The 25,869-nt window shown below is 45.3% G+C and overlaps 1 protein-coding gene across 1 annotated transcript in view; it reads right to left on the bottom strand.

Annotated features, from left to right (window-relative positions):
* The window catches only part of adgrb3 (adhesion G protein-coupled receptor B3), an 840,122-nt gene that overhangs the window by 146,300 nt on the left and 667,953 nt on the right, over nt 1-25,869 (bottom strand). Inside the window, exons 19-20 of the mRNA XM_078213595.1 lie at nt 20,716-20,819; nt 16,896-16,998 (exon numbers count right to left, since the gene is read on the bottom strand). Coding sequence (XP_078069721.1) covers nt 16,896-16,998; nt 20,716-20,819 — 207 coding nt within the window. The remainder of the gene's footprint in view (nt 1-16,895; nt 16,999-20,715; nt 20,820-25,869) is intronic.

Here is a 25,869-nt window from a genome sequence, read left to right as displayed (position 1 = left end):
ACTGGTCACAGACCTCCAGCCGGAAAAAGACCCTTCGACCACTACCCTCTGTCTCCTATGGCCAAGCCAGTTCTCCACCCATCTAGCCACTTCTCCTTGTATCCCATGAGCCTTAACCTTCTTAACCAACCTGCCATGTGGGACTTTGTCAAATGCCTTACTGAAATCCATATAGACGACATCCACGGCCCTTCCTTCATCAACCGTTTTTGTCACTTCCTCAAAAAACTCCACCAAATTTGTAAGGCACGACCTCCCTCTTACAAAACCATGCTGTCTGTTACTAATGAGATTGTTCCGTTCTAAATGCACATACATCCTGTCTCTAAAAATCCTCTCCAACAACTTCCCTACCACGGACGTCAAGCTCACCGGCCTATAATTTCCTGGGTTATCCCTGCTACCCTTCTTAAACAACGGGACCACATTCGCTATCCTCCAATCCTCAGGGACCTCACCCACACCTCATCCTCCCAGCCCACTCCTGGGGCGCATTAAACACCACCGTCTGGAGCCTTTTATCTCCCCTCCATGTCGTCTTGGAAAGTCTACTTCAGTGGGAAATGTGAGTAACAGACAGAAGAAGGGAAATAGTTTACAACATGGGTGAACATTAGAAATTAAGAATAGGGAATAGACAATTCGGCCCTACGTACCTGTTGCACCATTCAACAAGATCAAGGATGATCTTCTATCTCAACTCAACTTTCCTGCAGTGTCCCCATAATGCCTAGTACCCTCGGAAAATCTATAGAATCGGTTCTGAATGTACTCAACTACAGAGCATTCATGTCCTTCTGCATTAGAGAGTTCCAAAGATTTTTGACAGAAGACATTCCTCCTCATCTCCGTCCTAAATGGCCGGCCTCTTATTCTGAGACTGTGACCCAGTGTTCCAGATCAATCACTGCCAAATATAGAAAGGAAAATAATTTGTCTCTATTTTCGTGAGAAGAAAATACATATTTTCAAAGACATGACACAATGACAGAGTGATTTTGTGAAGTAGTTTTCTGTGACTTTGAGGGATATAAAAGCTATTAGGAGAGTCATTCAAATCCATTCTGTTTAGCTGCACAAATACAACAACGTAATTTGATCTTTCTCTACACCCTAGCTATGGCTGCAACACGACATTCTGCACCCTCTCCGTTCCTTCTCCCCTATGTACTCTACAAATGAAACAATACTTTTCACTGTATCATAGAAACTAGAAGCAGGAGTAGGCCTTTCGGCCCTTCAAGCCTGCTCCTGCCATTCATTTTGATCATGGTTGATCATCAAATTCAATATCCTGATCCCCCTTTCCTCCCATATCCCTTGACTCTTTTGTCCCAAGAGCTATATCTAATTTCTTCTTGAAATTATACAACGTTTTGGCCTTAACTATTTTCTGTAGTGGTGAATTCCACACATTCACCACCCTCTGAGTGAAGAAATTTCTCCTCACCTCAGTTCTAAAAGGTTTACCCCTTATCCTCAAACTATGACCCCTAGTTCTGGATTCTCCCACCTTTGGGAACATTCTTTCTGAATCCACCCTGTCTAATCCTATTTTATAAGTTTCTATGAGATCCCCTCTCACTCTTTTAAACTTCAGGAATATAGTCCTAACTGACTTAATCTCTTCTCATATGACAATATGATCCCAATACATGTGACAATAATAAATCAAATCAAATCAAATCAAATCAAAGGTGTTAGGAACAGTGTGACAAAATATGAAAAAAAATCTCCATTGTAAATAACCTGGCCACTCTCACTATTGGAGCTATTTATCACATCTCCCCTGTTGACCTGACATATCCCCTATAACTTTTATTCATAAATAGCTCGAACCAGCTAGCAACAACTAACACAAATGAAGGTTATTTGGAATGCACCTCACTCTTTGGATGTTGAATTTTCTAAAGGTCGGTGACCATCACTTATCATGTCTGTCAACAACTTGATTAACTATGCATTTATCTTTGAGGATGACATGGAAATACCTTCCCCATTCACTCACTCCAGACAACACTGAGTTCAACAATATCAAACTGCAATCTCTGCCCCCATTTTATTTTGTTTTCTCTTTTAGATGGCAGATGTTCATTATTCCACTCTCACACTGCCCCTCGACACACCTTTTGTTTTTTCTTTACTTGCCCCATTACCACTCCCATTGGCTTTGCATCACTAACCCTTTTGTCATTTATTTTCTTCTGCCTTCATAGGGCGGCATGGTGGCTCACTGGTTAGCACTGCTGCCTCATAGCGCCAAAGACCGGCCTTGGGGTGATTCTGGCCTTGATTCTGGCCTTGGGGTGACTTGATGTGCGGAGGTTGCACATTCTCCCCGTGTCAGCATGGGTTTCCTCCGGGTGCTTTGGTTTCCACAGTCCAAAGATGTGCGAGTTAGGTGGATTGGCCATGCTAAATTGCCCCTTAGTGTCAGGGGGTCTAGCTAGGGTAAATGCATGGGGTTATGGAGATAGAGCCTGGGTGGGATTATGGCCGGTGCAGACTCGATGGGCAGAATGGTCTCCTTCTGCGCTGTAGGATTCTATGATTCTATAGCGAGAGCATTTGAGTACAGGATCAGGGATGTCTTGCTGCATTTATACAGGGTCTTGGTGAAGCTACACCTGGAAAATTGTGTGCAGTTTTGGTCTCCTAATCTAAGGAAACATGTTCTTGCTATGGAGGGAGTTTACCAGACTGATTCCTGGGATGGCGGGATTGACATATGAGGAGAGATTGATTCAGTTAGGATTATATTCGCTGGAGTTCAGAAGGAGGAGGGGAGACCTGGTCCTGTTATAAAATTCTGACAGGACTAGACACGGTAGATGCAGGAACGAAGTTCCCAATGGTGGGGTGTCCAGAACCAGGGGCCATACTCTCAGAAAACTGGGTAAACCTTGACATGAGTACAAAGTTCTTCACCAGAGAACGGTAAGACTGTGGAATTCACTACTACAGCAAGCAGTTGTGGTCAGACATTGTAAGTTTTCAAGAGGGAGTTAGACATAGAACTTGGGACAAAGGGGATTAGAAGATATAGGGGGGGGGGGGGGAAAGGCGGGAATAAAGCTATTGAGTTGGATGATCAGCCATGAGCATAATGAATGGTGGAGCAGATCCTCAGGGCTGAATGGCCTACTCCTGCTCCTATTTTCAAGGTTCCAACATCAACTCCCTTTTGTTCTTCAACCCTTCCCCATTTCGCCTGCTTAAAGCCAATGGCATTTCTAACTTTACCCACTTCTGACGAAAAATCACCGACCTGAAACGTTAACTCTGTTTCCCTCTCTGCAAACGCTGCTGGCATGCTCCGTACTTCCAGCATTTTTTGGTTTTACATTGGATTGCCAGTATTTTGCTTTTGTACCAGATCAGGCTTGTCAGACAGCACATGAAACACAGCTATGCACGACTACAATCTCACCCACACTTTTCCACAAACAAGGTCAACGTACAGAGGCGATATGTCCCTCTGTTAATTGCACATTAATTGTATTAATTTGTGTGTAGGTGACACATCTTAACTTGTGCCCCTATAAATAGTCAAAGACTGAACTGTGGTTGGACTAGGCTTTTGAGACACATGTTAGTAATGTGTATCTTTGTAAGTAAGCTACTAAAAATTGGACTCTAGTTTTATTGTCCACAACAATTTGTTTTATTCATTCGTGGGACATGGCGCTGGCTGGCCAGCATTTATTGCCCACCCCCTAGTTACCCTTGAGAAGGTGGTGGTGAGCTGCCTTCTTGAAACGCGACAGTCCATGTCCTGTTGGTTGACGCACAATGCCTTTAGGGAGGGAATTCCAGGATTTGACCCAGTGACTGCGAAGGAACGGCAATATATTTACAAGTCAGGATGCTGAGTAGCTTGGAGGGGACCTTGCAGGTGGTGGTGTTCCCATGTATCTGCTTCTAGATGGAAGTGGTCGTGGGTTTGGAAGGTGCTGTCTAAGACTCTTTGGTGAATTGCTGCAGTGCATCTTGCAGATAGTACACACTGCCACTGACCGTCGGTGCTGGAGGAAGTGGATGTTTGTGGATGTGGTACCAATCAAATGGGCTGCTTTGTCCTGGATGGTGTCAAGCTTCTTGAGTGTTGTTGGAGTTGCACCTGTCCAAGCAAGTGGGAAGTATTCCATCAGACTCCTGACTTGTGCTTTGTGGATAGGCTTTGGAGAGTTACGAGGTGAGTTACGCTCTGCAGTATTCCTAGCCTCTGACCTGCTCTTGCAGCCACTGTGTTAATGTGGCAAGTCCAGTTGAGTTTCTGGTCAATGGTAACCCCAAGGATGTTGACAGTGGAAGATTCAGTGATGGTTAGAGTGTCTCTAACATGACGACGGAGCATAGCTGGTGAAAGGTGATGGTTGGAAATGAAGAAGAACAGTTCTCTGAGAAAAAATTAAAGCTCTGGTGGGCATTGCAGGAAGTGGCAAAATAGCTTGTGTAAATTGTTGGGGTATGATTAGCCTCTGAGGTTCTCATAGTCTGAACCATGTGACCAGTGCGTACGTGGAGAATGGTTTATGTCCCCATCAAAGTGGAAACAAAGCATGATCTTGGCTTTCCCACTTCCACCAAGAAGTAAAATCATTGAGAGAGATGAATGCCCATCAGTTGGATGGTGACGAAGGTTTGGACTTTCAACAAGAGCTCATGCACGAACTTTGCAAGAAATTTGATCTAGTAAATGCCTCCGAGGTATGGTTAGAGTTTGATACATTTCAGAAAACAGATGATCATTGCATGGAAGAACATTACTCACAGACATACTCACTTCCCCCTTCTGTCAGGAAAAAGATACAAAAGTCTGAGGACACATAACAACTGACTCAAGAACAGCTTCTTCCCTGCAACCATCAGACTTTTGAATGGACCTACCTCGTATTAAGTTGATCTTTCTCTACAGCCTAGCTATGACTGTAACACTGCATTCTGCACTCTCTCGTTTCCTTCTCTATGTATGATATGCTTTGTCTGTGTACCATGCAAGAAACAATACTTTTCATTGTATACTAACATATGTGACAATAATACATCAAATCAATTATTCCATCAAGGACATTAATGGAAGACTGACAGCATTCAAATTTGGGGATTCCTGATCAGTACTAGGTTTTATAATGGTTTGGTTACGTTGTCTCATATGGACAGGTATTCTGACGAAAGGTCATCTCAACCTGAAACATTGACCCTGTTTCTCTCCAATGAACTGACTTGCTGAGTACTTCCTACAATTGTTTATTTAAAATTTCAGGTTTCCAGTATCCACGGTATTCAGGGTCTGTGTCATGTGGATAGGTGACTGGTTCTAACTTGTCTTTGGTTCTGAGAGAAAGGGGATTCGAGTTGAATCAGATACTTGCTGCCTTCATAAAATCTGAAGAATAGTCATTTGCCTTTATGGAACAAGTGAGATATTCAGCAGTGACACAAAGAATAGAAGCCCAGTCCATCACTCAAACCAGCCTCCCATCCACTGACTCTGTCTACACTTCCCGTTGCCTCGGAAAAGCAGCCAGCATAATCAAGGACCCTACACACCCTGGACATACCCTCTTTCACTTTCTTTCATCTGGAAAAAGATACAAAAATCTGAGGATACGTGCCAACCGACTCAAGAACAGCTTCTTCCCTGCTGCCATCAGACTTTTGAATGGACCTACCTCTTATTAAGTTGATCTTTCTCTACACCCTAGCTATGACTGTATCCTCTCCTTTCCTTCTCTATTTACGCTATGCTTTATCTGTATAGTGCGCAAGAAACAATATTTTTCAGCATACACTAGTACATATGACAATAATTAATCAAAATCAAATCAAAAGATTTCAAATTAGTCCAGATACCAATGCAGGCATCAACACCTCAGGAGGCTTACAAGCAGGTGGAATGAGGTTGAGAGCATCTTGAACAGAAATGGCTTTTGTATAGGAATTACAATAATGGACAGAGAGTCCGGGGAGTGGCCAAGGGCAGTTAACAGTTAGTTGCTTCAGGCGTGATTCAAAGTCTCATTATGTGATGGACTGCCCAAAGGGGAGAGGCAAGGTGGCCAGAACGACATGACAAAGATATGCGTGGAGATAATAAATCCAAACATGGTCACGAGGAGCTTTAATCTTGTAGTAAATGTGCTTGTGCAGTATGAGATAGTGCTTATACTTCAATAATATGTGAAACAAATTGGATAAAATGTTGGGTAGGATTATACCAAAAACATTCAGTGTCAAATTCGCATAAAAACTGGAGTCAATCACGCTGTTTTTTTCAGTGAGAGTTTCAAAATGAATCTCCCACACTCTGTGCACTGCAGAGTGCATGAGTCTGAATATCACTAAAAATCAATGGGAGGGGCCTATTCCCACTGGAGTGGCCAGCAGCATTGCGCTGAATGGACCACTGCGCATGCGCAGATCTGTCAGCACCGAGATTGGGACATGCACAGAAGGACCACACTACTGGCCTCCCAATCGCTGGCCTGTCCCGCAATCCCCCCCCAATCGCTGGCTGTGCGACCCCACACCCCCAATCACTGGCCTCCGCATGTGTCCAGGCCAGCCCTGACCGTCCCCAGCACCCCCCCACCACCCCCGCGACCCACCTCAATCACTCCCACTAGTCTCACCTTGATTTCCCCTACTCCCAACCCTCCCCACCCCCACTGATCGTCCCCCGAAGAGACCCCACCCCAATTAGCCTTGCCCTGCCCCCTTGGGCATTGTCACTTTGCTCCTTGAACAGAGCCGGGGCACCCTCCTACCCCCGACCTCCTTGGCCACCCCTTCACTCCAGTAGGGTTGGACCACCAGTTCCCCGTTAGTGGGGAGCTGTTGTTAACCTCACTGGAGTGAAACACTCCTGGCAGGGTGAGGGGAGAGGTTGGCAGGCCCGGAGACTTCAGTCCCGGGCTCACTAATTATATGTAATCCTCATTTGAATAATTTATGCAGCTCCGTGCCGATTTCTGGTATGGAGCTGACGGTGGCAGAAAACCAGTGGCCGGAGACTCACGGAGGCCATGACGCCCAGCGGGGAGCCCACTACAAGGCCTCCATTTGAGTGCCCCGGTCCTCTGCGCTGCTCCGTTATTTCAATTCACTAAGTTGTGAGAATTGACACAAGGTTAAGTGCACTATTTTGGTTTGGCGATGGCAACACATTAAGATCACTAAAGAGACTTGTAATTCAAATTAAATTAGCTGGAGAAAGCCATTGTATAAATACTGAGAAAGATAAACTTTGTGTCAAAGGAACAAATGAAATTTGACATGAAGCATGATTATTTTCGGAAAGTCAGTGGATCTGCAGTTAACCTAGTCAGAACATTATTGTGTACCCTTCACAAAGTTTAATATTTCTCAACAGAGCATTGGAAAATATTAATGGCATCAGGCAATAAGCATCAGATAGTAAAGAAAGTCTTGAAGTTTCATAGAAGATGTGGTCATCTTTCTTGTCAAAGGTTACAAATCCTGCTACAAGATGCAGGTGTAGTTGATGCAGATATACAAGATTAATAATAGGAGAGGTGTTGGCTTAGTGATATTACAGTCAGACATTGTAAGGGCAAAAGCTTAGATTTTTAACAACATGGAGAAATGGATAGGTACCAGAATTGTGGTATCAACGAAGTATCTGACTTTTAATGGAGTGGGATTTGCCTGTGAGGAGTTCAGAAGTACGTGAAGAGATCAAGATCATGTTCATGAAATTCCTTTCCGCAATGGACTCTGTGAAAAGAATCTTGGTGATTGATGAAATGCCACATAAAGGGCACGGTTTTGAGCGAGCTTAGTTTAATGAATTTCCGTCACGCTGTGCACTACAGAGGCCGGCGGGGGATTTACATCAGTAGGAGGGGGGGAAAAGGGGCCTAATCCTGCCTGAGAGGCCGGCATCCGAGTGCTGAGGGTGCCAGTGCGCATGCGCTGATCTCCCAGTATACTGGGAGATTGGTTGACATGTGCCTCCTATCCAATCGCCAGCCACCCCATCACTGGTCCTGACCCTCCCCCACTCCCCCGACATCACTGGCCCTGACCCTACTTCCCCCACCTCCCTAATTGCCGGCCCCCTCCCCCTCCCCCAATCACTGGCCCCGATCCCTGTTGCTGGGGACCATATGTGATCCTTGCTGGTGTAGGCCTCCACCAGTGGGGTCAGAAACATTAGTGACCTGGACGATTGTGTCCCGGGCTCACGAATCAGCCTCGCGTTGTTCCCCGGTGCCAATTACGTGGGAAAAAATGGCCCGGGAAGATCTCGGGCCGGATGCCATTTGCGATTCCCGTTTTTGGCCACCCATTAACATTTCCTGCTACATTACTTGAGCAGCACAGCAGGCCAGGAAAACCATGCCCAAACCTTACTAATCAACCAGACTGCAAGTTGACAATGTCCATATCATGGACTGCAGTGGTTAGAGGCAGTGACTCAGCAACACCTTCTCAGGGGTAATTAGGGATGGGCAATAAATGCCGGCCTTGCTAGTGACACTCACCCAATAAACAGATTAAAAACAGGATATGGGATTCTATTTATGAACTATTTTAAATGAAATTTTGCACTGAAGTTAAACTTTATTTATTAGTGTCACAAGTAGACTACCTTAACATTGCAATGAAGTTACTTTGAAAACCCGCTCGTCGCCACACTCCAGCGCCTGTTCGGGTACACTGAGGGAGAATTTAGCATGGCCTAACCAGCACGTCTTTTGGACTGTGGGAGGAAACCGGAGCACCCAGAGGAAACCCACACAGACACGGGGAAACGTGCAGATTCTGCACAGCCAGTGACCTGAGCCGGGAATCGAATCCTGATCCCTGGGTTTTGTAGGTTATTACTCATTTTAGGAAAGTGTACACTCTATTAAAAGTATGAGGAAAAGATAGTGGATTGACTTTTGTCGACTTGAACTTAAAGCTGGGGAAATCATAGAATCCCTACAGTGGAAGGAAATCTCAAAAATTTAAATGGATGGATACGAGTCATCAACTGCCTGAGTGTTTTGCATAAAGAAATGCACGGAGGAAGGAATTATACAGTGTCCTAGAGGAGGGGGTGTCTGACAACGTAATGCTGTGTGTAGAATATGGAGGCTTTTGATTGAATTAGTTTTTAACTTTTACTTGCATATATGTACTCCAATCTTAATTTTGAGAGAAAGAAGTGGTTGGATGCAGTTGATTTGTCCTTTAGTTTGTTTAATTTAAATTTAATTATTTCAATCTAAGATAATATTGTACACAGTTGCTGGAAATTGTCTTGTGGCTCTTGTGGAACAGATTAAAAGTACGTTTGCTGGATTAGTAATTCCATGTTTGAATCACAAGAGTAGAATCATAGAATCCCTACAGTGCAGAAGGAGGCAATTTGGTCAATGAAGTCTGCACTGACAACAATCCAACCTTGGCCCTAACCCCTTAACCCCATGTATTTACCCTGCTAATCCTCCTGACACTAAGGCCATTCAGCATGACCAATTAACCTAACCTGCACATCTTTGGAGTGTGGGAGGAAAGCAGAGCACCCAGAGGAAACCCATGCAGACATGGGGAGAATGTGCAGACTCCATACAGACAGTAGCCCAAGGCTGGAATCGAACACAGGTCCCTGGCACTGTGAGGCAACAGTGCTAACCACTGTGAACATACACTTATGCCAAAAAATAGACTTCTAAAGATAAAGAGTGGATTTCACTTCTATCCTTCCTGTCTTATTTTCTGGAATATAACCCTCACTACGGGACTACACCTGCTCACACTCCTAGTCAAAGCAGTTGCAACATTAAGTCACACAATGGCAGCAAATGATAAGGAAGAGTACAAGGTTCAAACGTTATCTGAAGCTGAAGGCAAATTGTGGGAATGGGGAGTTCTGACTGAAGGTTGATCTGCTGTGATTGAATTGCTGGTTCACTGACCTAGTTAGGTTATGTAAGTGACAGGCCTGTCAGTCACGATTCCTACTCTCAAATACTGTCCTTTGGAAACCGATAGCCAAGCTTGCGCGTCACGTCCTGAAAGTCAAGTCAAGCCCAAGTCAAGTTGGGCCAGTTGAAATCATTCAGCGCAAACTGGGAACTGCAGTCGACATGTATCGGACTTGTTGTCTCAGCGCTACACCATATGGTACATATATCCACTGTGCCAATGGAAACACTGTGGTTCAGCACAAATTTGCATTTATATAGTGCCTTTAATGAAGTAACAAATCCCAAGGTATCTCACAAGAGGAAACTGATATTGAGCCAAAGCAGCGGCATTAGCATGGCAAACCAAAAGCTTGGTTAAAGAGGTACCTTCAAAGAGTGTTTTAAAGAGTGGGAGAGAAGATGAGGAAGGGGAATTCCAGAGCTTAGAGCCCAGGCAGTTGAAGGCACAGCTACCAGGGGTGGCACAGTGGTACAGTGGTTAGCACTGCTGCTTCACAGCGCCAGGGATCCGGGTTCAATTCCCGACTTGGGTAACTGTCTGTGCGGAGTCTGCATGTTCTCCCTATGTCTGTGTGGGTTTCCTCCGGTTTCCTCCCACAGTCGAAAGACGTGCTGCTTAGGTGCATTGGCCGTGCTAAATTCTCCCTCAGTGTACCCGAACAGGTGCCGGAGTGTGGTGACTAGGAGAATTTCACAGTAACTCCATGACATTGTTCATGTGAGCCAACCTCTGACGCTAATAAATAAACTTAATCACCAACTGTGGAGCGAAGCAATTATAATGGTATTTGTTGAGGTTGGCCCCGAGCAGCTCTGTGACGCAGGATTCTGTGCTCTGCGGGCTGTTCCCAGGGATGCATTCCGAGACAAACATGAGCTGCTGCTGGAGGGTCAGCAACTCAGTGAAAGACCCCCTTTGGTCTGCCCGAAACCTGTTGGTCTTCCAGTGCAAAGATGTCCTCGACTGAATGTTGCAGACTGGCACATTCCAAGGTCCACGACTGCGTGCTGAGGGATTACGTGCTCAGGGCAGCCGCCGCCAAGGTGCAAAGGGGAAAAGATCACTGCGTAAGACCTTTCAACCAACGTAGGCCGAGGGGCTAGAAACTGGGTAAAACCCCTTGAACTGTGTGTATAATTCTAACTGTATGTGACATTGTTGAAGCACTGCAGAGTGCAACATGACCAATGAATATGGTTTGAAAAGAAACATATTGTGTGAAATGAAAATATTGAAATATTTGTAATTACTACATTGAAGCACCTCCGAGTGCCTCTTGATCTCTGGAGAAAACGTAAATATCATTGCACTTTATTGCCACAACAATTTGAAATGTTTTGTGAAGTGTCTTTCAAATTTTATATGAATAAAGTTTATCTTTGCAAAAACTAAAAATTTGGGGATATAAAAAGCACCCAGTAGGAAAGGAGTGCAGAGTTTTTGCGATGGCAGAATGAGATCACAGAGGTAAGGAAGAATGGGACATGGAGGAATTTGAACACGAGGATAAGATCTTTGAAGTCAAGGTGTTGTTGGACTGGGAGCCAATGTAAGTCAGTGAGCTGAGAAGTAAAACGTGAACGAGAGGTAAAGATGGTGGAGTTAAGGATGACCTCAAGTTTAATTAGTGGAGGTGGAAGATGTTTGGCTGGTCTGGGGTACTTTGGGATAGTTGACTCTCGAGGTAACTAAAACATTTTTCTATAAATCATAGAATCCCTACAGTGCAGAAAGAGGCCATTCGGCCCACCAAGTCTGCACCGACTCTCCGAAAAGAGGACCACACCCAGCCCTTTCTCAGACCCCACTAATCCCCCTATCTTACACATCTTGGGACACTAAGGGGCAATTTAGCATGGCCAATAAACCTAACATGCACATCTTTTGGACTGCGGGAAGAAACTAGAACACCCAGAGGAAACTGGGGCGGCACGGTGGTACAGTGGTTAGCGCTGCTGCCTCACAGTTCCAGGGACCTGGGTTCGATTCCCAGCTTGGGTCACTGTCTGTGTAGAGTTTGCACATTCTCCCCGTGTCTGCGTGGGTTTCTTCGGGTGCTCCAGTTTCCTCCCACAGTCCGAAAGACGTGCTGGCCATTCCTAAATTGCCCCTCAGTGTCCCTCAAGGCGTAGGTTAGCGGGGTAAATGTGTGGGGTTACGGGGAAGGGCCTAGGTGGGATTGTTGTCGGTGTGAACTCGATGGGTCGAATGGCCTCCTACTACACTGGAGGGTTTCTGTCACTTTTCGATGAAAACCATGGAGAGAATGTGCAGACTCCACACAGCCAACCACCCAAGGCTGAAATTCAACCCGGGTCCCTGGTGCTGTAAGGCAGCACTGTTAACCATTGTGCCGCCGTGCTGCTCTCATATTTTTAATTTGATCAGATGGTAAAGAACTGGGTGTAGAGGGCTCCTGGCCAGAAAATGAAGGAACAGTGTGTGCACTGGCCTTGGGACACAGTTTTTCATTCTGCACCCCTGCCACATGGGGGTCTATCCTAACAGTGCATACTCAGTTAATTCATCATGCACTGTGTTCTACAAATGAATAAATGCCCGTGAAACAAAAGCAAAATACTGCATAAGCTGGAAATTTAAAAATAAAACATGGGCGCTGCTGGAAAAAGCTCAGCAGGTCAGGCAACATCGAGGTATCGTAAAAGGTTAGACCTGAAAACATCAACTCTGTTTCTCTCTTCACTATCGCTGGGTCAAAATCCTGGAACTCTCTTCCCCAAGTGGCAAGGTGGCACAGTGGTTAGCACTGCTGTCTCACAGCACCAGGGATCTGGGTTCGATTCCCGCATGGGTGACTGTCTGCAGAGTCTGCATGCTCCCCCCATGTCTACATGGGTTTCCTCCGGGTGCTCCGGTTTCCTTCCACAGTCCAAAAGACGTGCGGGTTAGGTGGATTGGCCATGCTAAATTCTCCCTCAGTGTACCTGAACAGGCGCTGGAGTGTGGCGCCTCAGGGATTTTCACAGTAACCTCATTGCAGTGTTAATGTAAGCCTACTTGTGACTAATAGATAAACTTAAACACCAATGGTGGAGTGAAGCAATTGTAATGGTATTTGTTGAGGTTCATCCCGAGCAGCTCCGTGATACAGGACTCTGTGCTCTGGGCTGTTCCCAGGGGTGCACTCCGAGACACTACCAATAAATAAACTTTAATTAATAATAAACTGTAATGAAAAGATTTTTCCTCACATCCCTTCTAAATCTCCTGCTCCTTATTTTAAATCTATGCCCTCCACTAAGGGGAAACATTTCTTCCAACCTACTCTATTTATATCCCTCATAATTGTGTACCTTGATCAGGTTCTCCTCTCAGCCTTCTCTGCCCTCAGGAAAGCAGCGCCAGCCTAACCAGCCTCTCTTCATAGCTGAAAGATTCCAGCCCCAGGCAACATCCTGGTGAATCTCCTCTTCATCCTTTGTAGTGGTGAGAAGCTGATTAATGAACGATGATCAAGAGGGGCCTGCTTCTAAACGGGGCTGCACCTAACCTGGATGTGGGCCATATTGGAAATGAAAAGGAGAATTTGTTCAAACTCCAAGCCCTTCAATGTTCTAAAGCCTCACCGGACAAGCACAGCTACCCCACCCCTCATTCCTCCAGGGCAAAAAGTAAATCTGTGCACGCTGTTTCTCAGCTACTTGCAAATCTGCCTTCAGCTCAATCCCTTTGGCACTTGCTGCTCGCTGTCACACATTAAGCATATGTGCTGTCAATTCACAGAGGACACGAGCAGTAAGTGAAGCAGTGCCATAAATGTGAAATATTCGCTTAATGCCTCCTTCATTGAGGACAGACAATTTTTTGCTCTTTGAATTATGTTGGAAAGAGACCAGATCCAGCTAGTACCGAGCAAAACCAGGCAGCATGGTGGTACAGTGGTTAGCAGCACTGCTGCCTCACAGCGCCAGGGACCCGGGTTCGATTCCCAGCTTGGGTCACTGTCTATGCAGAGTCTGCTCGTTCTCCCCATGTCTGCGTGGGTTTCCTCCGGGTGCTCCGGTTTCCTCCCACAGTCCGAAAGACGTGTTGGTTCGGTGCATTGGCCATTCTCCCTCCGAACAGGTGCCGGAGTGTGGTGACTAGGAGATTTTCACAGTAGCAGTGTTAATGTAAGTCTACTTGTGACACTAATAAAAAACTTTAAAGCAGAACTGTTTTAAAATCTTGCTGTTTGTTTATGAAGCCATTTGTGGCCACAGTATGACTCGTGAGACGGAGATTGAGGATGTATTTCCTGGGTACCTCAAATGATGAGCTTTAACATTAAGGAAAAGCGCCATAACACACACTAATTTTCACCATCACTATCTTGGCAGCATTCTGATGGAGTAACAGGCTTTCTGGTCTTTGTATAAATCACCTGATTCCCATTCTTTCCAAAATCGAAATGGTGAAAGTGAGCTGAGCTCCACATCAGGCGGGTGACATGTCCAAGCCCATCACTGTCAAGATACAGCCGGTCAATATAATCTGGGATGGGCGGGTAGAACTTTCCTCCTTCCCTGGAATCAGCTGCTCACACCACTGAGGCACGCAGGAAATTTAAATAATGAAGGGCCCCGTTAGGGGGCAATCCTTATCACAAATGCCACCACCACCCCTGGCCATCTGGGGAGGCTGCCACTTCCACAGAGGTGAGTTTCCTGCGACAGTCACGTGGACCCCACTGGAGCCAGAGGCTTTGTACCTCATTGACAAAGGCCACAGGCGGGAAACCTCACATTCGCGGCACCAAAGGCCAATCCTGAGGTGTTTTCCCCTTGGGTAAAGTGACAGTTTGGCCAACCGTGGCTTATTCATTTTATTTTGCCGCTCCCAAGAGCATCGCCATTTTTTGGTGCGCCCGCCTTTCCTGATGAAGCTTCGGAATTTGTTGGCCCTCTTATTGGACCAGCAGTATCAGGAGCTATGACAGAGAGCGCAGGAGCATCCAACGGGGAGGCTGGCTCCCGGAATATTGGTTGGTAAGGAGATCAAAGGTTACGGAGAAAAAGTTTAAAGTTTATTTCTTAGTGTCACAAGTAAGCTTACATTAACACTGCGATGAAGTGAGTGAAAATCCCCTAGTCACCACACTCCAGCGCCTGTTCGAGTACACTGAGGGAGAATTTAGCATGGCCAAAGCACCTAACCAATACGTCTTTCAGACTGTGGAAGGAAACCAGAGCACCCAAAGGAAACCCGTGCAGACACGGGGAGAATGTGCAGACTCCGCACAGACAGTGACCCAAGCCGGGAATCGACCCCGGGTCCCTGGTGCTGTGAGGCAGCAGTGCTAACCACTGTGCCACCGTGCCGCCCATAGGCGGGAGGATGGGATTGAGAAACTTGTCAGCCATGATTGAATGGTGGAGCAGACTCGATGGGCCGAATGGCCTAATTCTGTTCCGATATTTATAGTCTAATATTGCTGAATTGGTCCTGCAGCTGTGGCGAGTTTGACGCTGACATTGGGGTGCTGCACCCTGCGCTAACATCAAACCTGGTGTTTGTGGTAAAGGACAACTGAATATTAAAGCATAATCAAATGATTTATTACCTAAAGCCCTCGTGAGTTTGGCAAATACATCTCGCGTCATCCTTCTTAATGACATTTAAAAATAACAAAACAGAGCAATATGTACCACGATAATGATTTCTCAAATGAAGAATGCCCTTGCAGAACTTAAACTGCAGCTGTTGAGAGAGCTTGTGTCAAATGTTGTGTTCAATTTTTACATTACTTTCATTATCCACCAGAAACAGATAAAATATTAAACATACAAACAGCATGTTAAGGATATATAAAACCGAAAATGATGCAAAGGCACAACAGCTCTTGGCAGCATCGATCAACAAGAGAAAAAAGACAAGTTAATGTTTTAGATAAGGAACCTTTATATCAAATTCTGGATGTAGAGTCCATCTTTTCTCTCCTCTGCTCCTGACAGAGCCACTCCGTGTTTCAACATTTTCCCCATTAATAAATCGCAGGGGCGAGACTGATCTCGAATGGGAACATTTATGAGCATTTTTATGTCTGCAGTTAAGCCTGGATGTGGTGGAAAAGCCTCTGTGATGTTCCAGTAGCTCAGCACCCGCCCCCATTATTCCGCGCACACAAAAAATGTAGCCTTCTCCAGCAGCTCTGGAGACCCAAACATGATTAATTCCAAATCATACAAGAAGATTGCCGGTTAAGAATCATCATCCACAGAGATGCTAATACCCATCCTACGCCACTGCAGCAGTCACTTCCCTTTATAAACAGTGCTTTCACTACTCCATCAGGAGGTCTACTACATACATTGATCAGGACCCAGGAGAAGTACTTCCCAATATCAATCCTAAGGACGACCTTTGAGACCTGTCCTTTCCAAGCACAAAGGCACCAGTCTCTCCAAGTCTTCCCTTAGAACACTGGGGAGTAACAATGGGATCGTCCTCTGTACAGTCTCCGGCACTTTTAACATTTAACAGTTTGCAAACAAATGATATGGCAGCCAAGGAGGGCAACATCTGAAGCTTAACTTTATTCATTAACCCATGAAAAGTGAAGACTTTCACACATTACGGTCATGCAGTGATACAAGATGGCCAATCTTATTAGTAACACAATGATGCAAACAGGGCCATTTCCCTGTAGCGTGCAGCGCTATTATACTAACTTTTATTTCGCAACAGGAGATGCTGACCATATTTCTATGCGACACAAGTCAATCAAGTTACTGGGGCCTACTTGCTCCCGCAGAGCCTGTGCCATACAAGTCAGTGTTATGCAACCCACTGATGAAGCACACTACAAGCAATCAGGTAACATTGGCTCACACAGATGGCATTCCTTTGCCCCTAAGAGCTGCACAGACATCCCACGCACATTTTCCTTTGGCCGCCTGACATTTTCGTGTCTTAAAAAAACGGTGATCTCAAACGGTTGACTTTGGTACCTTATTACGAGTCTGCGTCTGTCCAACCACAATGAGGATGTTGGATGAGATAATGGAGAAGCAGAAGTTTATCAGAATAATCGACCTTTCTGATCGGATGTACCTGTGCAAACACAACAGAAGACTTGCTTTATAGTTGGAATGTGCAGAAAACAAGATTAATACATATCTCCAAAAATGAATCATCATGAAAATCGATCTGGCACAAAGTTCTGTTTTTGTAATTAGCAATTTTGTATTTAACTTAAATAACATAATGTACCCATGGCTGAAGGTACACTAAAAGTGGTGGGGTACACAACAGTTTCACAGGAACCAGGTATAAGTGATAAAAATTGTTTGTACCTTTAATCACACAATGCTAAATGCCGAACACAGCAATATGCGTGAAACAATAAACTGTTTAATAGCAAGTGATGCATTATGACTCGAACTAGCAAGTCATGTTTTATTTATCTAAATTGACTTGTGCATGCTTCTGCTTAATTGTCCTAAACTAAAGACTCTATTACTTTACCATTTGCCGCACAAGATTGATCAACTGATGATATAGATGGAACTTTTTGTTTGAAGACTTCAATTGTTCTCACTTTTAAAATAATGATGATTGGAACATCCAGGTCAGGATATATAGGCTGGAGGGATGCCAATCGTTTAGGTTTATTTATTAATGTCACAGGTAGGCTTACATTAACACCGCAATTAAGTTACTGTGAAAATCCCCTAGTCGCCACACTCCGGCACCTGTTCAGGAACCCTGAGGGAGAATTCAGCATGGCCCAAAGCATCTAACTGGCACGTCTTTCAGACTGTGGGAGGAAACCGGAGCACACGGAGGAAACCCATGCAGACACGGGGAGAACGTGCAGACTCCGCACAGACAGTGACCCAAGCCAGGAATCGAACCTGTGTCCCTGGTGCTGTGAGGCAGCAGTGCTAACCACTATGCAGAGAGGTGAAGTAAACTTTGTAGGTCACTAGAGAGGCTCAACTGTCAGAGAGGGAGCCCGAACTTCAGTAATGAAAGCCTGATTCTGTCAATCCCCAGTTATTGGTCCTAATGACAGTAATCTACACAGTCCCCTAAAAATACTCTCTGAAACTCATGGTAAATATCCCAAGATGTTGTCATAGTGGTAACATCATTGGACTAGTAATGAGGAGACCTTCTGGGAACATGGGTTCAAATATCACCAAACAGCGAATGGAATTTAAATTCAAACAAACTTGAAAGGTAGTCTGAGCAATGGAATCTATCATCGATGGTCATAAAAACTCTCTGGTTCAATATGATCCTTACCTGGTCTGGCTTACATGTGACTTCAGACTCAGAGCAACATGGTCGACTTTCAGGGATGGGCAATAAATGCCAACCTCGCCAGCTATGCTCACGTCCCATGAATAAATAAATAAGACCTCTCTCATTTTAACATTCAACCCAAGTCCAGAATTCACCAGTTGCAAGCACTCCAGGGTTGGTCGCACAGTGGTTGGTACCGGTTCTGCACAGTGCCAGAGACCCAGGTTCAATTCCTGCCTTGGGTAACTGTCTGTGTGAATTACTTTCTCCCCGTTTCTGCGTGGGTTTCTTCCGGGTGCTCCAGTTTCCTCCCACACTCCAAAGATATGCAGGTTAGGTGGATTGGCCATGCTAAATTGCCCCTTACTGTCCCAAGATGTGTAGGTTAGGTGGATTGGCAATGATCAGAGAGTTGGTGCAGACCTAATGGACCAAATAGCCTCCTTCTGCACTGCAGGGATTCTATGATTCCATGAAATAGCTTGACAATGCAATCAGTAATGGGTGGCACAATGGCACAGTGGTTAGCCACAGCAGTTAGCACTGCTGCCTCATAGCTCCAGGAACCTGGGTTCAATTCCTAGCTTGGGTCACAGTTTGTGTGAAGTTTGCAGTTCTCCCTGTGTCTGCGTGAGTTTCCTCCGGGTGCTCCGGTTTCCACCCATAGTCCAAAGATGTGCGGGTTAGGTGCACTGGCCATGCTAAATTGCCCCTTAGTGTCCTGGGATGCATAAATTAGAGGGATTAGCTGGGTAAATATGTGGGGTTATGGGGATAAGGCCTAGTGCAGACTCAATGGGCTGAATGGCCTCCTTCTGCATAAGAACATAAGAAATAGGAGCAGGAGTAGGCCATCTAGCCCCTCGAGGTTGCCCCGTCATTCAATAAGATCATGGCTGATCTGATAGTGGTTTAGTTCCACTTACCCACCCGCTCCCCATAACCCTTAATTCCCTTATTGATCAGAAATCTATCTACCTGTGACTTAAACATATTTAACGAGGTAGTCTCCACTGCTTCAATGGGCAGAGAATTCCAGAGATTCACTACCCTCTGAGAGAAGAAGTTCCTCCTCAACTCTGTTCTAAACTGACACCCCCTTATTTTGAGGCTGTGTCCTCTAGTTCTTGTTTCCTTTCTAAGTGGAAAGAATCTCTCTGCCTCTACCCTATCCAGCCCCTTCATTATCTTATATGTCTCTATAAGATCTCCCCTCAGCCTTCTAAACTCCAACGAGTAGAGGCCCAATCTACTCAATCTCTCCTCGTAAGCTAACCCCCTCATCTCCGGTATCAACCTGGTGAACCTTCTCTGTACTCCCTCCAAGGCCAATATATCCTTCCGCAAATAAGGGGACCAAAATTGCACACAGTACTCTAGTTGCGGCTTCACCAGTACCTTGTACAATTGCAGCAAGACCTCCCTGCTTTTATACTCCATCCCCTTCGCGATGAAGGCCAACATTCCATTTGCCTTCTTGATCACCTGCTGCACCTGCAAACTGAGTTTTTGTGATTCATGCACAAGGACTCCCAGGTCCCTCTGCACAGTAGCATGTTGTAATTTTTCACCGTTTAAATAATAGTCCATTTTACTATTATTCCTTCCAAAGTGGATAACCTCACACTTGTCAACGTTATACTCCATCTGCCAGATCCCCGCCTACTCACTTAGCCTATCCAAATCTCTCTGCAGACTTTCCACATCCTCCACGCAATTCGCTTTCCCACTCATCTTTGTGTCATCCGCAAATTTTGTTACCCTACACTCGGTCCCCTCCTCGAGATCGTCGATGTATATGGTTAACAGTTGAGGCCCCAGCACTGATCCCTGCGGCTCGCCACTAGTCACCAACTGCCAACCAGAAAAGCACCCATTTATTCCAGCTCTCTGCTTCCTATTAGATAGCCAATCCTCAATCCACGCTAACACTTTACCCCCAACTCCGTGTACCCTAATCTTCTGCAGCAACCTTTTGTGAGGCACCTTATCGAACGCCTTCTGGAAATCCAAAAACCCCACATCCACCGGTTCCCCTCTGTCAACTGCACTCATTACATCTTCATAAAAATCCAGTAAATTCATCAAACATGACTTTCCCTTCATGAATCCATGCTGTGTCTGCTTGATCGAACCATTTTTTTCCAGGTGTCCTGCTATTTCTTCTTTAATGATGGATTCCAGCAATTTCCCAACTACGGACGTTAAGCTAACTGGCCTGTAGTTACCCGCCTTTTGTCTACCTCCTTTTTTAAACAGCGGCGTCACATTAGCTGTTTTCCAATCAGCCGGCACTTCCCCAGAGTCCAGTGAATTTTGATAAATTACAACCAACGCATCTGCTATTACTTCTGCCATTCCTTTCAGTACCCTGGGATGCATTCCATTCCTGGGATGCACTGTAGGGATTCTATGAATCGATGAGTAATGACTGTGCAGCCATGATTAGGATTAGTGCACCCTAACAATAACTATCAGAGCTGCATGCATGAGGATCAAGTTGAATTTGAAGGTACGCACCTCCACAACACAGCGTAGACCACTGCGAGAGCGATGAGGGCCATACAGGACAGACCACAGCCTACTATCAGAGTGACTGAAGGCATGTCAGCATTCTCCATATTCTGCAGAGGAAAACCAGAGACAGTTTAACAACACAACAAAACCACATCTCATCACAATCAACTATTTATTCCTTTTACACAGCAAGATGTCTTCAATGCAAAGACCTGAAAGTAATGAAGCTAACAGCAAAACTGGTGGAGATTAAAAAATATCTTTGGCTTCTTCAGAAGATGTTGCAAGACCTCTTCCACCAAGAAGGACAAGCATGGCGAATGCATTGGAACAACACCATCTGCAAGTGCTCCCTCCAAGTTGCATGCTATCCTAAGTTGGAAATATATCGCCATTCCTTCATTGTCACTGTGTTAAAATCTTGGAACTCCCTCCCTAACAGCACTGTGTTTGTACCTCCACCTCAGAGACTGCAGCAGTTCAAGAAGGCAGCTCATCACCACCTTCTCGTGGGCAATTAGGAATGGGCAATAAATTCTGGCCTCGCCAGCGATGCCCACATCCCATAAGTGAAATGAAGAAAAACAGAGATGGCACAGTGGTGTTGTCATTGGACTAGTAATCTGGCTGCTCAGGGTAATGCTCTGGGGATCTGGGTTTGAATCCCACCATAGCAGATAGTGAAATTTGAATTCAATAAAAATCTGGAATTAATAGTCTACTGATGACCAGGAAACCATTGCCGAGTGGCAGCATGGTGGCATAGTGGTGAGCACTGCTGCCTTGCAGTGTCAGGGACCTGGGTTCAATTCCCGGTTTGGGTGACTATCCGTGCGGAGTCTGCACGTTCTCCCTGTGCCTGCGTGGATTTCCTCCGGGTACTCTGGGTTCTTTCTACAGTCTGAAAGACGTGCCGGTTAGGTGCAGTGGCCATGTTAAATTCTCCCTCAGTGTACATGAACAGGCGCCGGAGTGTGGCGACTAGGGGATTTTCACAGTAACTTCATTGCAGTGTTAATGTAAGCCTACTTGTGACTAATAAACAATCTTTAAAAAAAAAAGACTGGTAAAAACCCATCATGTCCTTTCGGGAAGGAAATCTGCCGTCCTTACCCGGTCTGGCCTACATGTGACTCCAGAGCCATGGCACTGTGGTTGACTCTGAACTGCCACTCAGCTTGAGGGTAATTAGGGATGGACAACAAATGCTGGTGTTGCCAGTGACATCCACACCCCACGAAAGAACAAAGAAAAACAATCTAGAGCACAATTGGGGCATGTATTGGATACGAGGCAACAGGAAAAAAAATAAGCAAAATGTGACTTTGGACATAACAGCTTGTTATTGGCAGAGACACAGAAAGCTAGAGATGTACCACACAAGGTAATTTATAGCATCACTCTGTTTCTTATCCACAAAATACATCAAATTTCGCTCCCATGCTTAACATTTAATTCCTACATTCTTTTAAACCGGAAATTCATTTCTTAATTGAATATTTAATTTTGTTTGGGAATAGGAGCCGTGCCATCTTAACGCTTTGATAATACAGTCCGTCACTGGGGACTGCAATACTTAGCTTCAGACCACATCTGCATACACATTATTTGAAATCAGGCCACACCAGATTAATTTGCATGATAATGTGTCAATGTTGCTGAGTGGCAGGACTGGGGATGTGCAGTTTAAGTGAGACGATGAGCATGATCTCCTCATAAGGCTTCTTGTTGTTGTGAAAGTCAGCTCCCAGACTCCTTGCTTTTGCACAAACAGAGCTGTTGCTTAATTGGCATTACTCTGTTCTGTCAATCACTCAGTCGGGATTTGAAATGCTAGCATCTACAAGCAGTGCGCTTTTCACCATATTTCATCAACTGGTAAGCGTAGCCATGGGAATGCCACCATCCCTGAAGATTGCACTACTACAACAACTTGCGTGTTCATACGGCACCTTAAATGTAGCAAAACATCCCAAGTTGTACTTATCCTGCAGACACATTTGGAATTATTAGGAGACGTGACGAAACGCTTGGTCAAAGTGAGAGGTTTTAAGAAGCGTCTTGAAGGAGGATAAAAAGGTAGAGCGATTACCAAAGCAATAGTGATGCAGTCTGAAATGGGCCATTACTCTTTTGCTCTCTGTCACAGCAGCAATGCCCTAAGGACAGCTGGTAGCATTAGCAACACTCTGAAATCCAATGGCATTTTCCTCTGCGGGTTATGAGTTGCCAATGCATACTGCAGGTAACGGCTGTTTTCTGAATCATTTATCTTCGAGGAAGAGCAACTCCACTCTGACAAGTACTTGTTGAAACAAGAGAAAGTGGGACTTGTTTGTCAAATAATCTGAGACCCTTCTCAAGCATCAGCTGGATGTCCCTGCAAATCCCTACAGTTCAAAAAGGAGACCATTCGGCCCATCAAGTCTGCACCAACTCTCTGACAACACTCCCCCCAACCACCCCCAACCTATCCCTGTAATACCATGCATTTACCTTGGCTAATCCACCTAACCTGCACATCTTTGGACACTAAGAGGCAATTTAGAATGGCCAATCCACCTAACCTGCACATCTTTGGACACTAAGGGGCACCTTAGCATGGCCAATTCACCTAAACTGCATGTCTTTGGACACTAAGGGACAATCTACCATGGCCAATCCACCTAATCTGCACATCTTTGGGCTGTGGGAGGAAACTGGAGCACCCGGAGGAAACCCACGCAGACACAGGGAGAATGTGCAGACTCCACACAGTGACCCAAGCCGGGAATCGAACCTGGTTCCCTGGTGCTGTGAGGCAACAGGGCTAACCACTGTGCTACCGTGCTGCCCATTTCTCACCAAGCCATGCGAGTGATGATAAATTATAAGTAAGATATTTTCATCACCCTATGCAAACTCCAGAATAAGGTGAGCATTACATTTCACTTTATTCTGTTGCATTTTTTGGTGTGCACATATCCAGATATTTGGTGGACATTTACCAACAAGTGACCCTCACATGCGTCAGGAATGATTGTTCTTTTTCTATGTGATCGTCACTTCATAAATGCAAGAGTTTGGGTAAGCATGTAACTCACTCTTTGTACACGTGCCTCACTTATACATTTTAAATGATTCCAGAGATACTATATCTGTATACCAATAGGAAATATGAAGAAAACCAATTTAAAGAAGCACGTCAACAAAATGGAGGGAGATAAGTCCAAAGGTGTGAGGTTAGGCGGATTGGCCATGGTAAATTCCCCTTAGTGTCCAAAGGTATGAGGTTAGGTGCATTGGTCATGTTATATTGCCCCTTAGTGTTCAAAGATGTGCAAGTTAGATGCATTAGCCATTTAAAATTACCCCTTAGTGTCTAAAGATGTGTTAAACATAAGAACATAAGAACTAGGAGCAGGAGTAGGCCATCTGTCCCCTCGAGCCTGCTCCGCCATTCAATAAGATCATGGCTGATCTTTCTGTGGACTCAGCTCCACTTACCCGCCTGCTCACCATAACCCTTAATTCCTTTACTGTTCAAAAATGTATCTATCCTTGCCTTAAAAACATTCAATGAGGTAGCCTCAACTGCTTCACTGGGCAGGGAGTTCCACAGATTCACAACCCTTTGTGTGAAGAAGTTCCTCTTCAACTCAGTCCTAAATCTGCTTCCCTTATTTTGAGGCTATGCCCCCGAGTTCTAGTTGGTTAGGTGGATTGGCTATGGCAAATGTGCAGGGCTACAGGGATAGAGTAGAGGGGATGGCCTGAGTAAGATGCTCTTTCAGAGAATCAGTACAGACTCGAGGGGCGGAATGACCTCTTTATGAACTGCAGGCATTCTATGGTTCTATAAGACAACCTACCGCTCTGTCAATCACTGCAGACAGAAGGATAGTTATGGTCCAGCTCTGTTCTCCAAAGCAAGGAAATAGATAACAAGATCCAGATTAGGAAATAAATTTGGAGTTGAGGATCAAAACTGAGCCCTCTTAAACTGTTGGAAGGGAATGTTACATGTACAAATATGCAATAAGAGTTGGTGGTACGGTGGCACAGTAGTTAGCCGGGGGCCCAGGGTGACTGTTTGAGCGGAGTCTGCACATTCTCCCTGTATCTGCGTGGGTTTCCTCCGGGTGCTCTGGTTTCCTCCCACAGTCCAAAGATGTGCAGGTTAGGTGGATAGGTCATTCTAAATTGCCCCTTTGTATCCAAAGGCATATAGGTCAGGTGGATGAACCATGGTAAATGAATGGGATTATGGGAATAGGGCAGGGTGGGTGGGCATGGATGGAATGCTCTTTTAGACTTTAGTAGACTTGATGGGCCGAATAGCCTCCTTCTGCACTGTAGGAGTTCTATGCTATGATATGGGCACCTACAAAAGCAGATTTAAGAATATCAGCAACAATGATGACTGAACCGTTAACAGTACAGAAGGAGGCCATTTGGCCTGTTGTGTTTGAACTGGCTCTCTGAATGAACAATTCACTTAGTCCCATTCTGCGGTAACACTGCGCATTCTTTCCTTTCAGGGAACAGTCTAATTGACTTTCAAATGCCTCGATTGAACCGGTCGCCACCACACTCTCTGGCAGTGCATTCCAGTAAGGAGTCTCACAACACCAGGTTAAAGTCCAACAGGTTTATTTGGTAGCAAACGCCACTAGCTTTCGGAGCGCTGCTCTTTCGTCAGGTGAGTGGGAGTTCTGTTCACAAACAGGGCCTGTTTAGCGGTCCGAAAGCTAGTGGCGTTTGCTACCAAATAAACCTGTTGGACTTTAACCTGGTGTTGTTAGACTCCTTACTGTGTTTACCCCAGTCCAACACCGGCATTTCCACATCAGTGCATTCCAGATCAGACCCCTGAGAATTTTAAACATCTTTAGCAAATCTCCTCTCAGCCTTCCCTTCTCCGAGGGAAACAGTCCAACTTCTCCTTATGAGCAATATTCACTTAGCAATGAATTCAGCAGAGACAGAAATGATCGAAAATAAAATCAGGGCAGAAATTGGAGTCTCTCAGTGTTCGGCATTTTCCTTTGCGATCGGTGCTGATGTATAGAGTGGTGAATCGGAAAGTCACTCAGGGCTTCTCTAAGCCAATCAGAATCATGACACTTGATGTTTTTAGTCTCCTCTAGACAGATTTAATTAAGGCTGCAGACGTCG

The sequence above is a fragment of the Mustelus asterias genome, chromosome 5 (genome assembly GCF_964213995.1).
Source record: "Mustelus asterias chromosome 5, sMusAst1.hap1.1, whole genome shotgun sequence".
Taxonomy (NCBI): Eukaryota; Metazoa; Chordata; class Chondrichthyes; order Carcharhiniformes; family Triakidae; genus Mustelus; species Mustelus asterias.
This window is presented reverse-complemented; position numbering and strand designations above follow the sequence as displayed.